This window comes from Solea solea, chromosome 7, assembly GCF_958295425.1.
Source record: "Solea solea chromosome 7, fSolSol10.1, whole genome shotgun sequence".
Lineage (NCBI taxonomy): Eukaryota > Metazoa > Chordata > Actinopteri > Pleuronectiformes > Soleidae > Solea > Solea solea.
This window is the reverse complement of record NC_081140.1, coordinates 4349911-4364910: the sequence shown is the minus strand read 5'-3', so window position 1 is coordinate 4364910 and position 15000 is coordinate 4349911. Positions and strand designations below refer to the sequence as shown.

At 46.6% G+C, this 15000-nt stretch overlaps 2 protein-coding genes across 3 annotated transcripts in view; both read right to left on the bottom strand.

Annotated features, from left to right (window-relative positions):
* LOC131462741 (uncharacterized) overlaps positions 1-3807 on the bottom strand; it is a 17032-nt gene extending 13225 nt beyond the window's left edge. Inside the window, exon 1 of one of the 2 annotated variants that reach the window (XM_058634236.1) lies at positions 3761-3807. The gene's annotated coding sequence lies outside the window, so the exon portion shown is untranslated. The remainder of the gene's footprint in view (positions 1-3760) is intronic. The other variant, XM_058634235.1, reaches the window with a different exon arrangement.
* A 3371-nt stretch (positions 3808-7178) lies between these two features.
* Positions 7179-14493, bottom strand: LOC131462737 (uncharacterized). The gene is made up of 14 exons (XM_058634228.1): positions 14286-14493; positions 12950-13393; positions 12492-12589; positions 12283-12389; positions 12131-12199; positions 11903-12042; positions 11363-11808; positions 10777-11098; positions 9865-10633; positions 9545-9757; positions 9094-9419; positions 8528-8781; positions 8147-8398; positions 7179-8014 (listed from the first exon to the last, which is right to left on the bottom strand). Exons 2-14 carry the CDS (start codon positions 13388-13390, stop codon positions 7279-7281), a joined length of 4173 nt encoding a protein of 1390 aa, XP_058490211.1. The 5' UTR covers positions 13391-13393; positions 14286-14493; the 3' UTR covers positions 7179-7278.
* Positions 14494-15000: the final 507 nt, after the last annotated feature.

The following is a 15000-nucleotide window of genomic DNA, read 5'->3' as shown; positions in this document are numbered from 1 at the left end:
CAGGTGGTCTGCATACTGCAGAAAAAACAACCAACAAACCCTAATTTCCCACGTCTATTAAGCTTTAGCAATCATCACCACCGATTCCCTCTGAAATATCTGCTCATGGGTTTGAGCACAGCCTTTTTTGTCCTATTGTGTGTTTGATTACATGAACGTGCAGTACCTCGAAATGTCCACAGAGCGTCAGTGTCGGACTGCGTTGGCGGAGTTTGGCATTATGTGGTTTGTTGTGTCTGGACTGGAACGGCGAGTCGTACTTCTTTCAATGGATTGCAAGATGTCTAATTGCAAAAGGACATATATTAACAAAGTGAATCCAAAATTAGACCTTAAATGTATACATAAGTATCATGCGAGCAGCTCCAACTGTTTATATCCCCATCTGCTGTTTGTGCCAGTGGGGGAGAAAAGGCAGGGGGCTCGAGTAACATGTAACAAGTGGTGGAAACATCTTCAGAGTAGTTAAAAGTAGTAGTAGCAACATCTTACCGTGTGGTGGCTCAGGCGTAGTATGAGCTGAGTGTCGGTCGGGGCACAACAACAGAAGGACCAGCTGTTAGCACAAGGGGGGAAAAAGAAAAAGATTAGTGAGATGTCATAACATTTGTGCTTTTTATTCTTTTTATTTTAGACTGTGTAATAAAAGGACAAATTGGGGGCACAGTCAGGCTTCAGAAAAGAGTTATGAAAACATCTTACTGGGTGGTTGCTCAGGTGTGCGAGCAACTCTGTACTTTTTTATCATGTATTTACTTAACTGGTGGGCACGTAACAAAAAAAAGAATGAAGATATTTCTCGACTCAGGGGAAACTGAGGTTGGGAAGCACATTTTTTTTTTAAATACTACCCATATTCAGAATACGGGTAGTATTTTAAACTAAGAAATATGATATGATAAACTAGAATATGATATTCTAGTAATACAAAGCTAAATGCAAAGCGGTGATTACAGCATTGAAGATGGTGGCACAAATTCCAGAGAAATTACCATCCACTAGCGTCTTGTGTTGTTTCCCTTTAGTGTCAGCAGGTGGTCTTGACAGTGAAGCGGATGGCACTTAAGGAGACATTTAAATGTCAGTTAAAAAAGTGACACAATTTGTCTGGCTAAAGGCAGAACTCACTCAAATATCACTCATACGTATATTACATTACATTACATGTCATTTAGCAGACAATAAGTGCATTTAAAAATTTGGGCACAAATAAGAGCTAGAAGTAAGAAAAAGCTTCGAGTAAGCCAAACTATGAAGTGCTAGTCATAAGTGCGATGTATACGTTTTTTGTTTTTTTCGTTGTCGTCTTAGTCAAGGTAGAGTCGGTATACTTGTATATATACTCATTACTTCACCTGCTTAGTCTTAGTCTAAGTCTTACAAATTCAAGGGGTTTTAATTTGAGTGTGATAGTGTGCTTTTGTTTTTCTCTGTGTTTTTCCTTTTCTGATTTGCAGGCGGTGGCTGGCGATTGGACTCCCGGTCAGACCGTGCCTCGCTGTGCTGAGCCAGGCTGCTGTGCTACTTTGTGACATTACAGAGATCTATGTTACACACAGAGAGCAGACTCTCTAAAGTCCCTCACTGTTTTTGTTGGTTTGTTTTTAATATTATGGAGTTAGGTTAGTTGTTAATATATATATATAGAGATCGAGTCGTTATTGTTGATGATTGATTTGTTGATTTGCTGTTGTTGTTCTTTTGCCCTCATGCTTATACTACCCCTAGTTTGTGTAAGTAATATTTTAGATTGAGTTTATTTATAAACACATTCACACACTTGTATATGGATTGATACTCAGTTATAACAATATTTAGCCTGTATTAGCCTGAGCAGGGGAAGCAATATGAACTCTTATGTTGTCTTACATGCATGAAGAAGAAGAAATAAAATGGGTATTTACCCTCAACGTTGAGGAAGTCAATTCATGAACCCTTTTGTTTGTAGGAACACCAGCCTGCAAACACAATATTAGTGGCTGAACATGGCCTGAACATGGAGAGACCTACTAATTAATTGGAAGCTTCAGGCATATCTGACAAAGAACAATAAGCTGTCCTTGCTGTGTCCCTGGGTCATTGTCACTACCGCAGCCTCTTCACTTTCAACATGTCTGCTGAGGTCCACGGTGTACCCAACATCATTCTCCAAGAGCCACCGGAAGGATTTCCCCTTATACTTCCCAAACTGCAGGATGTACTCCCCCAGCACGTCCGTCTCGTCTGAGGCGTTCCCTGCCCTCACACGGACCACAGCCAGGGCATTCTCCCTCACAGCGTCCTCCCTCAGAGGTGCAGATGTGTCCTGCAGCGAAGGGTCGCCCTTGAGGAGCTTTGGTGCATCACTTGGCTCCTGAAGATGGTGCCCCCAAGGACCCCTACAGAAGTTCACCAGTTTCCTGCCAGGAAAAAAGGCGAAGCTCTGCTCCATGATAGCCTGTGGTGTACAGTGGGAGAAAGAAAACAAAAACAAATATTAGTTATATAATATTAGAATAATATTAGAATAATAGATAGATAGCTATATCAAAATGATCACTGTAAAACCTATTCGTACTATTTAAATAAATAATCAGAAACGTTCATGTTTCTGGACACTGTCAACAATAAGGGCACTTTGTGTGGCATGTGGAACCATCGGCTGCCTTATTATAGCAGTGAGAGATTATAAAAAAAACCATTACAGGCACTGTGGCACATGTTCAATGCAATTACATATTTATTTATGTCAACATGTTAAGAGCTAAAGGTGTCAGAACTGTCATACAAAGTGTCGTGAGTGAAGAGTGAGCATACGTGTTCATTATGTAGCCTAATGTAAACCTACAAAATACTAAATATTCAGCTTAAGTGTACTGATAGATTCACATGTTGTACTAATGACAAGCTCTACCAACATTAGTTATGAGAAGGTCATCACGCCATATTAGTGATTTGGGCTAGCGTCTAGCTTGTTAAGCAGGTGCGCGCAGTCGGCTAATTTACGCTCAGCTGTATGAGACAGGCTACTTAACAACAGAGACAAGTTACAGCTTGGCAACTGAGTCTTAGAGGGGGCAAACAAAATACAAAATATAACAAAATACACTCGACTCAATTCATTTATGTGTTACCTGGTTGGCTGGACAGGGCCGGGAGCAGGTGTGTGCGGGCTACAGATGTGCACTGCTGCTGCAACTTCCACTTACTTTGAAAAGTTCAAAACGCTCGTAAAATATGTCGAGGAACGTGAAAAAAGACGTTGTCTTCTGTTTCTCTGATGCTGCTGCTGCCGCCGCCACCTATTCTTTTCACTCAGAAAAGACCGTCTCCTTACTGTTCAGCCAAGCGGGAAACAGCGCCCCCAAAAACCCACTTGTGGTCAAAAATATATTACATACGTAGTGGTTTAGCACTACCATAGAGAACGAATGGGAAACGTTTTACGGCCGTATAGCTCAATAACTATGGGCCCCATTCCCGGGTTCGATTCCCGGCCAATGCAACCGTCTTAATTTTTTGTTCCCCCTTATGTATCTTATGTATTTGTTTTTGTGTTTACATTATTTTCATTTACATTACACGCAGCTTTTATTTGATCATATAGTTTGTATGTAAAATGTATATCACGAACCAATGAATAAGTGTTTCTTCTTTGATTTGTGCAATTAGCAAAACATACTATTTACGCAATGTCACGTAATATTTATTGAGTTCTGAGTGTTAGGGGAGTGCTGCTCAGTAGTTAGCGTGAAGCTGATTCACACCATAGTTAACTCACCATGTTTGGAGGTCCCTCTTCCTCTGTGGTCTCTCTGCTAATTTAACCTAACGTTCAGCTAGCAACCTGTGTGTGTACAAATTAGCAACATGCTAATTCAAAGTTCACTACAAACTGGATAAGTAGTGAGTTGTAGACAACGAGGATACTGGCCAAAACAGGTTGCAAACACAATAAGGTCTGTGCATGTTATGTCTTAGTAATGCACCTTTAAGGCTAATGAGTGTTAAGCCCTCCCCGGCTCCGTTCTGTCTCGGTTGTTGACGCTCGGCTGCTGCGCTGTTTTAGATCTACAGAAAACGAGTTACGAGCTTCTGAGTTACTGTACTGGCCCCCGTCTTCTTTGGTGTACGTGATTTAATAATCACAATAATTCCAGGAAAGACATCATAGTGTACATACAAATATACAAATATTATTATTAATAGGTGTTAGAGTGGTAGCTATCTATCTATTATCTATCTATTATTCTATATGTATATATTACAAAATCAAATGCCAGAATACGTAAGGAAAAATAAAGACGGTTGAATTGGCCAGGACTCGAACCCGGGCCTCCCGTGTATCCTGGGACCCAGAGTTATTTAGCTAAACGGCCCTAAAACTTTTCCCATTCATTCTCTATGGTAGTACGAAACCACTACGGACGTAATGCGCCTCCCGGCCACTCGCACTTTTGGCGCTGTAACCGCTTCAAACTCCTCTCTACCATACCCACAATGAATGAACACTTCTTCATTCAATGTGACTGATAGTGATGGGAATTCCCGGCTCTTTCGGCTCCCAAGTGGCTCCTCAGATTTTTTGTTACTTAAATCAATTTATTACCAAATTATGTGTAAAATTAATAACTAATGTAAAAAAAAAAAACATAAAATATAACATATGTATAGTATTTATATGGCTTTATTAATAAACTTAACGTAACGATTCCAATGGTATGTAATATATTTTTGACCACAGGTCGGTTTTTGGGGGCGCTGTTTCCCGCTTGGCTCAACAGTAAGGAGACGGTCTTTTCTGAGTGAAAAGAAGAGGTGGCAGCAGCAGCAGAGAAACAGAAGACAACGTCTTTTTTCACGTTCCTCGACATATTTTACGAACGTTTTGAACTTTTCAAATTAAGTGGAAGTTGCAGCAGCAGTGCACATCTGTAGCCCGCACACACCTGCTCCCGGCCCTGTCCAACCAGCCAGGTAACACATAAATGAATTGAGTCGAGTGTATTTTGTTATATTATGTATATTACATACAGCTGAGCATAAATTAGTCGACTGCTTAACAAGCTAGACGCTAGCCCAAATCACTAATATGGCGTGATGACCTTCTCATAACTAATGTTGGTAGAGCTTGTCATTAGTACAACATGTGAATCTATCAGTACACTTAAGATGAATATTTAGTATTGTGTAGGTTTACATTAGGCTACATAATGAACACGTATGCTCACTCTTCACTCACGACACTTTGTATGACAGTTCTGACACCTTTAGCTCTTAACATGTTGACATAAATAAATATGTAATTGCATTGAACATGTGCCACAGTGCCTGTAATGTTTTTTTTTTATAATCTCTCACTGCTATAATAAGGCAGCCGATGGTTCCACATGCCACACAAAGTGCCCTTATTGTTGACAGTGTCCAGAAACATGAACGTTTCTGATTATTTATTTAAATAGTACGAGTAGGTTTAACAGTGATCATTTTTATATAGCTATCTATCTTTTATTCTAATATTATTCTAATATTATATAACTCATATTTGTTTTTGTTTTCTTTTCTTTTGATTTCGTTCATGATGCTACAATGTGTGTGTGTGTGTGCGTGCGTGCGTGCAATAAAACTTTAGACCTTCATTTATTGTTGTTCATTCATTTATTAAATGTCAATACAATAACACCATTTATGCCTGCCGACTGAAGAAGAAAGCCAGCAGCAACATTGGTTTGACATGTTTTGATATGTGTGAGGGTGAAAGCCATAGAACATTTCGTTAGTCTAATGGCAATAAAGAAAAACATGATGTACACATTGTTTTCCACTACACACATAATATTCACAACAGTTTGCGTTTCTTTAGGGCTCTCATCTCAGCCAGCCACTGCTTCACACTTTTGCCGGAATAAAGGGCACAGAAATTTGTCCCCTCAAACCTGCTGTGCCCATATTCCTTTTGTGATGGCTGGAGGCACAGCTGGCAGCTGTGCACCTTGTGCGGCTTGTGCTTCCGTTTACGGGTAGGAGGCACAGGCACAGGCACAGGGGTAGGAGGCGCAGATGGGCCGGGGATGGAAGAGCTGGAGGAGACGTGACAACAGTGGCGCTTCCTCCCCAAAGGCTCAGGAGGAGGAGGAGGAGGAGGAGAAGAAGAAGGTCCAGCCTCGACCTGCTCCCCTTTGTCTGCTTTGTTCATCCTCCAGAGAGTCGTTCTGGGAACTGCCATGGTGTACACATCCGCGAGCCACTTACGAGCCGTGCAACCCCTCGGGCCCTTCTCCAACTCGCAAAAAATCCGTCCCTTGTACAAGGCATGCCCCGTGTCCAGGTTCATGGGCTGCTTGCCACAGTGATCGCAGGGGGGTCCCGGCTCGCGTGTCGGCATCTCTTTCGCCTTCTCCAGCACCCTCTTGTCCCGCTGCATCCTCTTGTCCCGCTGCATCCTTCTCCGTTTGTAGAGGGTGACCAACTTCTTCTGGCTGCGCGCGTATGGATGACTCTTCTTCCCGGTGCCGGGGGATACCATACACACGTATCAAAGGCATGTTTAGCTTTCTTACGCTACCCACAGAAGGCTCAGAAACTTTGAAAAACAAAGAAAAGGAAAAAAAAAAGAAAATTGGTGAAAAGAAAAGGAAAAAAAAAAGAAAATTGATGTTCACCAAACACGGAGTAAACGCCAAGTGCAAAGAGCAAAACAACAACAATTCTGACCCCAGTTTAAATGTTTTTTTCCCCTGTGGCCATAATCCTCTTCCATATGATCACGTATAACTTTCAAAACTTGGTCCAGAGTGCAAAGGGCAGGTACTATAGCACCACCTAGTGTCTATCTGTGCATGCCACTGCCCAAATGTATAGATTTTTTAACAAGTTTTGATTAGACCAATAGTGACATGTAGGCCTAAATAAAATTAAATGAGTTTAATACATTTTTGTGGTATATATTTCCAAACAAGAGTCACCTAGGCATCTCTTCACTAAAACCTCTGTAATTTCACTCTGCTTCACTTCAGCATCATCATACTTTGCACAGTTAATGTCCACATGTTGTGACAGGAGCATAAGCTCGAGAAACAGCAGCAGCAGCAGCGGAGGCGTCAGTGCTGTAGTCTATGTACAATGAAACAGATGCATGCACTTGGCACACACAGATTAAATACACACCCTCTGGCTCGGGACAGTCCTCTCTCTCTGGTCTGTTGCAAAACCAAGGATGTATTAACATAAAAAACTATGAACATATTTATGTACCATTTACATATTTTTATTGACATATTTACAGTATATACACATTTTCTAGGGTGCTGGGAATATGGTGCGGTTAGGGATGGTGTTGGCGGGGGTGGGGGCGGGGGCGGCAGCAGCAGCAGCAGCAGCAGCAGCGGCAGCGGCGGCGGCGGCAGCCTCCTCGCGCTCTCTGTCCTTCATTGCCGACAGCCACTGCTCCACAGTCCCCCCGTCAGCCTGGGCACAGAAGGTCCCCCGTTTGTAGCGGCTGTGGCCATACTGCTTGGTCTTTGGCTGGCCACAGCGCCTGCACATGAACTGGGGAACCTTCTTGTAGGGCTTTGCAAAGTTCCCTAGCTCCTGGGCACGACGCTCCATCTCAGCATGTACCCGGCGCCTCCAGGCAGTAGAGCGGGGAATGGCTGGAGCGATGGTGGCTGGAGCGACAGTGGCTGGAGCGACAGTTGGAGCAGTGGCTGTTGTTGAAGCTGTGGAGGTGGTGGTGTTGGTGTCCACTGAGGAGGAGGAGGTGGTGGTGGTGGCGGCTGACGCTGAGGAGGTGGTGGCACTCTGTTGGTCGACAATGAGGTCAAACAGTTCCGGGGCCAGCGGCCCTCTGATAGTGACAGCCAGGCCTGAGGCATCCGCGGGCACGTGGTGCTCAAGGGGCTGGTCTGGCTGTTGGGGGTCCTGCAGCAGACTCTGTGGGACAGGCAGGGGCTCCGCTGCCGTCTGGGGAGCGCTGGGCCCCGGAACTGCGAGGGCGATGGTGTCCCTCACCGCCGCCTTGCTCCTCTCATTGTGCCTTACAAGAAATAAAAAACAGACAAGAAACAATGCGTGATTTATCATGACAAAGATATTAATCACGACAACAAACAAACAAACACACACACACACACACATCAGTGCTGCGAGCCAAAGTATATTGACTTACCACATGGACAGGGTCCGCTGATTGACATCAAACAGCTGGATGCGGGTGCACGCCATGAGGGCAGGACAGTTGACCACGTTGTGCCGGATCTGCTTATAGTCTGTCATGATGCCAGCCCAGCGGTTGATGCGGACCCCAGCGATCGTCCTGGTGTCCTGGGTGTGAATGCGGCACAGCTCCAGCATGATGGCTTCAACAAGCCTGCTGACTTTAGGAGACTGTGCCGCTCCTGCGCCCTGACCCAGGGCAACACTGCAGAGAGAGAGAGAGAGAGAGAGAGGAGAGGGAGGGAGGGAGGGAGGGGGGAGAATGTGTTAGTTACTGACTATAGCAGGCTGTAAAAAAAACCCAAAAAAAACTGTTAATGCAGTGACTTTGTACCGCTTCACACTCTCCACTCCTGGCGTGTGAGCGTGCCGGTTGCTGGTCTTGAATCGACCTTTGACCAGCCTGTCCTGGTGGCGGCGGGGGAAGGTCACCGGTGCCTTGTCCCTCTCAGTCAGCTTCTCCCAGAGAGCGACAACCTCCCTGGACTGACGAACGGTGACAAAGGCGCGGTGACGCAGCTCCACGAGGCCGTGGGCCAGGGCCACCACGTGATGGTAACCGGGGTGACCGTCTGGCCCAACGACGTCCTGAAAAAAAGCACAACACACAGACACGGCACATGATGCGACGCTGCAAGTTTCTTGAGAAAATCAGCAAAGTTTTGATCTCGGTACATCAGCTATTGTTACAGCAAAAATGGGAGTGCAGCACACTTAATGTTGGATCAATACAAAAGCAGTTTACATTTATGAAGATATAAGAAACACAGTACATTTATAAGAATATAGATTATTATTATTATTGTTGTTGTTATTATTATTAACTTGATTGTCGTTATTTTTAGACTGATTTTCCTCTTCATGAATATGAAACATGTTAACAGGCAACTGTCCACTCACTTCATCCTCCTCCGCAGCCTGCTGCACCTCCATACTGTCGTCCTCGGGGGGTAGGGGGGGTGGGGGAGGTCCCAACTGGGATGACGAGGCCTCACGCACAGGCACACTGTGGGGCTCCTGGAGGAGAGCGTCGTGATGGGCCAGGAGACGGATCTCCTCCGGCTCCTCCGGCTCCTCCTCCTCAAAGCCCTCGTCGGTCAGTGTGCCGCCGCCGTCGACGGTGTCGTCCTCGCCCTCGCCCTCGGCGGTCTCTTCCGGAGCGTTGGGAAACTGCTGCAGCACAGCGCCCGACTGGGAGTACAAATACTCTACCCCCAAGAGTTCCCCTGCAGAGAGAGCGAGCGAGCGACAGACAGACACACACACACACACACACACACACACACAAACACACATGAGCAGATGCTATGAGACAACAGCAACAAACGCTCTGTCGCTGATCTCTCTGTACCTGTGTACTCCCTGGGCTGGGTGTAGTCGACAACCGGCTCGAGCCCCTTGAGCCGATGGGCCAGCCGGTTGAACACGTGCTGCTGCTGGGCACTGTAGCACCGCAGCGCCGATCGCTGACCTCCCTGGACTGCCGCTCGTCCGCGGTTTTCATTCCACCGCATCAGGCCCTCCAGCAGGTACACCTGGAAGTGTAAGTCACTCGCAGATGTACCTGTGAAGGAAGAGAGCAAAGTGTGAGTGAGAAGCAATGTATAAAAAAAAAAAAAAACAAAGAAAGAAAGAAAAAACAAAATGTAAATGTGTTGTAAAATAAATGACCTGGAATGAAGCGGCACTGGTGCAGGTGGAAGGACTCGAGGGAAGTGGAGCCACGTGCGCACCGGTAGACGGGGAGCTTAACACCGCCCTTGGTGAGCTCACCTGTCTGGGCGTACAGCTCCACCCCCTCCGGGTCCTGGATGCAGTGGAGGTGGCGGCGCTGTGTGCTCCAGATCTCCTCCATGCGGGCGCGGTCGATCAACGGGACGCCCATGGCGTCCGTCATGTCCCAGAAGGCGTCCAGCACCTCCCGGAGGAGCCGCTCTGTCTCCGCCGCACCCCTCGTACGGCGTCGACAATGCCGAGCGAGCTCCTTGGCGGACAGTTTGATGTGGGCGTCCTTCCCCTCCACGGACTGCTTGGCCTCTCTCAGGCGGGCGACGTCTCCGGCGTCCCACTCGAAGATGGCAAAAGACAGCCTCGCCATGAAGAGGCCGTAGAGCTGGTGGCTGTCTGTGGTGACACCCCTCGCAAAGCGTCGCATGAGGTGCCACACGTCGAGCCTGACCACCAGCTCGTGCCACTCGTGGTACATGTGGTGTACTGACGACGTACCCACGGCGGCACAGCAGTCCCGGTCCACGTACATGACCTTTGGAGGGGCCTTTCCGGCTTCGCGGTACCTCCGCATCAGGCCGGTCGCCATGTCGGCCAGTCCGTCCCCCTCGGCTGCCGTGAGGACGGACACGAGTACCTGCCCGTACTCGTTGCCAACGTTGGTCATCCAGGCGGCCGAGCCAGCGGCAGTGCCTGCAAGCTTTTTGGCGATCTGCGAGACACAGCACAAACACACATTTAGACACACGGCACAACAACGTCATACAGGGTGAAGGCACAGTGGAGAGAGAGAGGGAGGGAGGGAGAGAGTGAGTGAGTGAGTGAGTGAGTGAGTGAGTGAGTGAGAAATCTCACCTTCTTGGTGGAGTCCATCTTGAGTATGTCACCAAAAATGGACGTCACCTTAGCCTTGGTCGTGTCCAGCCTGGTCATGGCATCCAGGACGTACACCCACCCGAACCAGGCGAGTCCGGGCACCTTCACAAGCTCTGGGAGCGCCCCCTCTTTTGGTGCCGCTCCAGGTGCCATAAGCTTGTCAAGCACGGAGAGGTACTCGATCGTCCGCGCCATCCACTCCTTGGAGTGTTGCTCCACCAGGGAGGCACGGAGGCGAGCCACACCGTTGCCCAGGGTGCGCTCCTTCATCTGCCCGATCACCGCCATGTCACAGGACAACCTGGGGTGGAAACAGAGAGTGTACAGACAACGCAGACAAATATAGTTAACTACTACTACAACAACAACAACAAAAAAAATAATAATGCATTGTCGAGGAAATAATAATAATTATAATAATAATAATAATAATAAATGTAATTTAAAAGAGCCTTTCAGGTCACTCAAGGACACTTTACAATGAATTAAAATCACACAATTACATAAAAACCAAAAGAGAAAACACATAAAATCAACAAATGTTGAATGCCTTAAAGTGACATACTTGTACGTGAGAACAGCTGGAAACTTATTGCGGTGCGCGAGGTCCAGCTGGTCTAAGATGTCCCGTGACCAGCTCACAATCTTCTTGTGACAGGCGGGGCACTCAAGGTACTCTGTGGCCATGAAGTACCACCCGCTCATGTCCAAGACCCTCCGGACGGTCTTGTACAGTCCAGCGCCCATCAGTTTCCGCCCATCGGCAGGGCACTTCAGACGATATGCCCACATCCGATAGGGCATCCACAGAAAGAATGGGCGCTGGAAGAAGGCGTGAGCATTGGCGGGGAGCTGTGTGTAGAGGGGCCGGGGGCCAGGAGGGTGCCACCACAGTTTGAGTGGCGTGGTGAGGACCACCTTCCCGCTGCTGGGTTCCCTCTTGAACAGCGCCCGGCCCACCCACTCCTGCTGCTCTTCTGGCAGCGTCTGCCTCCAGCTGACGGGAAGCAGCTGAAACACACACACAGCACACAGCAGAGACACAGTTAGTGAGAGTGCAGCAGACAGGCACACATTAACACACACGCACGCACGTCATACATACCTCTTTGCCAGAGGCAGGTCGCTTAGGCGCCATCGGTACTGGCCCTGGCTCTGGCCCTGGCCCTGGCCCTTCCAGTGGCTGCTCGGAGGAGGAGAGAGAGGAAGAGGGGACCACAGCTGTTGGGGTGTCCCTGGACGTGCCTGACAATACATGTCAGTGTTAGGGCGATGCATTACAAGTGGATTACAAGTGCATTACAAGTGAATTCACATCAAAATGTACACTTACTGGGAGAGTCGACCTCGGCGGCAGCGGCAAGCATTTCAGCGTCAGATAGGTCACAGGAGGAGGAGGTGCCTGGTGGCAAAGGACAACATAGATGAAGCACTGGTGTACTGTTGAAAGCACAGGCTGTTTTGTAGACAGTGCAGTGCAGTTACCTGGCTGTGGCTCGGATTTTTTGTCCCGGGCCAGCACATACATTTGGAAGGTATGCATCCTGGACCCAGCTCCTAGCTTCTTTTGCTTGCGTAGCCAATCGACATAGCTGTAACAGAGCAAAGAAAAACACACAAAATCAACACACAGACACACATGCAGTACATACACACACACAAAATCAACACACACACACACACACACTACTTACGTTCGACTCTCCCGGTCCCTCGCATTGTACAAGGACTTGTACGAGCGGTGCGCGTGCTCACCAAACCCCAACAGCGTGTCATCCACCTCATTTGTACTCTGAAGAGATAAGATAGTCCTTTATTTGTCCCGCAGAGGAGAAATTTGCATTGTTATAGCAGCGAGACAGTAAAGATAAAGATGATAAGTAATAAACATGCATGACCAAAAAAAGAAAATTACAACATACAAACATGTTAACACTTTGATTGCAAAAAATATGTTAGAAATAGAATGTAGGACGTACTTTATAAACAGCACAATATACACAGTATGGACTTGATATTTGCAGTATGAATATGTATAGGTATATTGCAAATTGACAGTATATTGCACGTGGAAGCCTGGATATATGTGGTCTACTGCGAGCAGTGTTTGTTGTACGGTCTAACAGCTGCAGGAAGGAGCGACCTGCCATACCTGCTTGGAGCTCTCGCTCAACCTACGCCTGGCAATGGCTGTCACCATGGGTGGGAAAAGCCCTGCGTAGGAGGCAAGAGCGTCCTTGTTTGCCATGAGGGGCGTTCTCATGGTCATCCCTTCCTCTCTCTCCGTCTTGTGGGACGCCAAGATGGAGACGGCGTACCCCACATCGTTTTCCAGCAGCCACCGAAAGGTTTGGCCGCAGTACTGGCCAAACTGGAGCTCGGTCTCAGCCAGCACCATTTCGTCAGAGCAGTCCCCCTTTTGACAGGCTCTAGCCCTCGCCTCAGCCTCAAGGACTTCAGGCCTCTGTGTCCTCCTCACAATGGCAGTGGTCTGCTGGCGGTGTTTTGTGGCCAGGTCCACCGCGGCAGCAGAAGGACGAAGGGTGAGCTCATTGGAGGAGGGCTCGAAGCGGAAGGTGGGAGAAAAAACCATTTTCTGAAAGACAAGAAGCAGCTTAACAGTACATTATAATACACTTCACTGACTAATTGCACTGTTGTTACACTGTCTACACCCCCCCAGGGTGTTAGAATAACACTGTTTATATCGATGGGGTAATGTCAGGATATCAGCAGCCCATTAGGAGTATTAGGGTAATACTGTCAACTTTAATCAGCATATCAGACATTACAAATTGACAATGGCTGGTCAGTGACCTACTGTCTCGCGCACACACACACACACACACCGCAAAAGTATATTACGTCGGGATATTTGTCGAATTATTTCAAGAAATTCACAATAATTCGTTCCAGCATTTATACCACACTTAGCCAAGAGTCTATAGATTATAAAACCGTCGTCCGAACACAGTATTTGCATGTCTCGCGCACACACACACACACACACACACACCGCGAAAGTATATTACGTCGGGATATTTGTCAAATTATATCAAGACATTCACAACAATTCGTTCCAGCATTTATACCACACTTACCCGAGAGTCTATAGAATATAAAACCGTCGTCCGAACACAGTATTTGCATGTCTCGCACACACACACACACACACACACAGCGAAAGTATATTACTCGGAATATTTGTCAAATTATATCAAGACATTCACAACAATTCGTTCCAGCATTTATACCACACTTAACCGAGAGTTTATAGAATATAAAACCGTCGTCCAAACACAGTATTTGCACGTCTCGCGCACGCACGCACACACACACACACACACACACACACCGCGAAAGTATATTACTCGGAACATTTGTCAAATTATTTCAAGACATGAGCAACAACAGTAAAGAAATAAAATCACACAGAACACACTAATGCTGTATTGTGCTGTTATGAAGACAGAAACGGCATAACTTACGTGATGTCTACGAGATGATGCTCAACGACTACTGAACTTCGCCTGCGACAAGTCCGTCTGGGGGAGGGTGAAACACAAACGGCCAATGCCTGTAGAGGAGTGAAGTAGAACAGTCCAATGAAAACATGCATGGTGTGCACTCTGTGTACACATTATTTAGAACCTTCCAGTGAAAACACGATTGCGCTGCTGGGAGGCGGGACTTAAGGAATTAAGACATTTAGGACAGAGGAGGTGTCTCGAACATGCAGCAGCCGGAGGCGCAAGGATGACACGCAAATTCGTGAAGCGTTCCTCATTTTGAATCGAGAAATATAATTTTTGTTTTTAAAAACAATACTACCATACTTTAGCACTACCATAGAGAATGAATAGGAAACGTTTTAGGGCCGTTTAGCTAAATAACTATGGGCCCCATTCCCGGGCAATGCAACATTTATTTGCAACATTTATTCATATTTAAGACAGACAGACGACTTTATTAATCCCTTTGGGAGGTTCCCTCGGGGAAATTAACATCAAATGATGAATCAGAAAAAACCTACTTGTGGTCAAAAATATATTACATCCGTAGTGGTTTAGCACTACCATAGAAATTGAATAGGAAACGTTTTAGGGCCGTTTAGCTAAATAACTATGGGCCCCATTCCCGGGCAGTGCAACATTTATTTGCAACATTTATTAATATTTAAATGATGAATCAGAAAAAACCTAC

Bases quoted from the DNA above. Each gene is read 5' to 3' on its own strand.
- LOC131462737 (XM_058634228.1), bottom strand. From the start codon at position 13,390: ATGGTTTTTTCTCCCACCTTCCGCTTCGAGCCCTCCTCCAATGAGCTC. The intron at 12,043-12,130 runs GTAAGTGTACAT...ATGTATTGTCAG, and splicing joins CGCCGAGGTCGACTCTCCCA to GCACGTCCAGGGACACCCCA. The intron at 8,015-8,146 runs GTAAGTCAATAT...ATTTCTTGTAAG, and splicing joins CAGCGGACCCTGTCCATGTG to GCACAATGAGAGGAGCAAGG.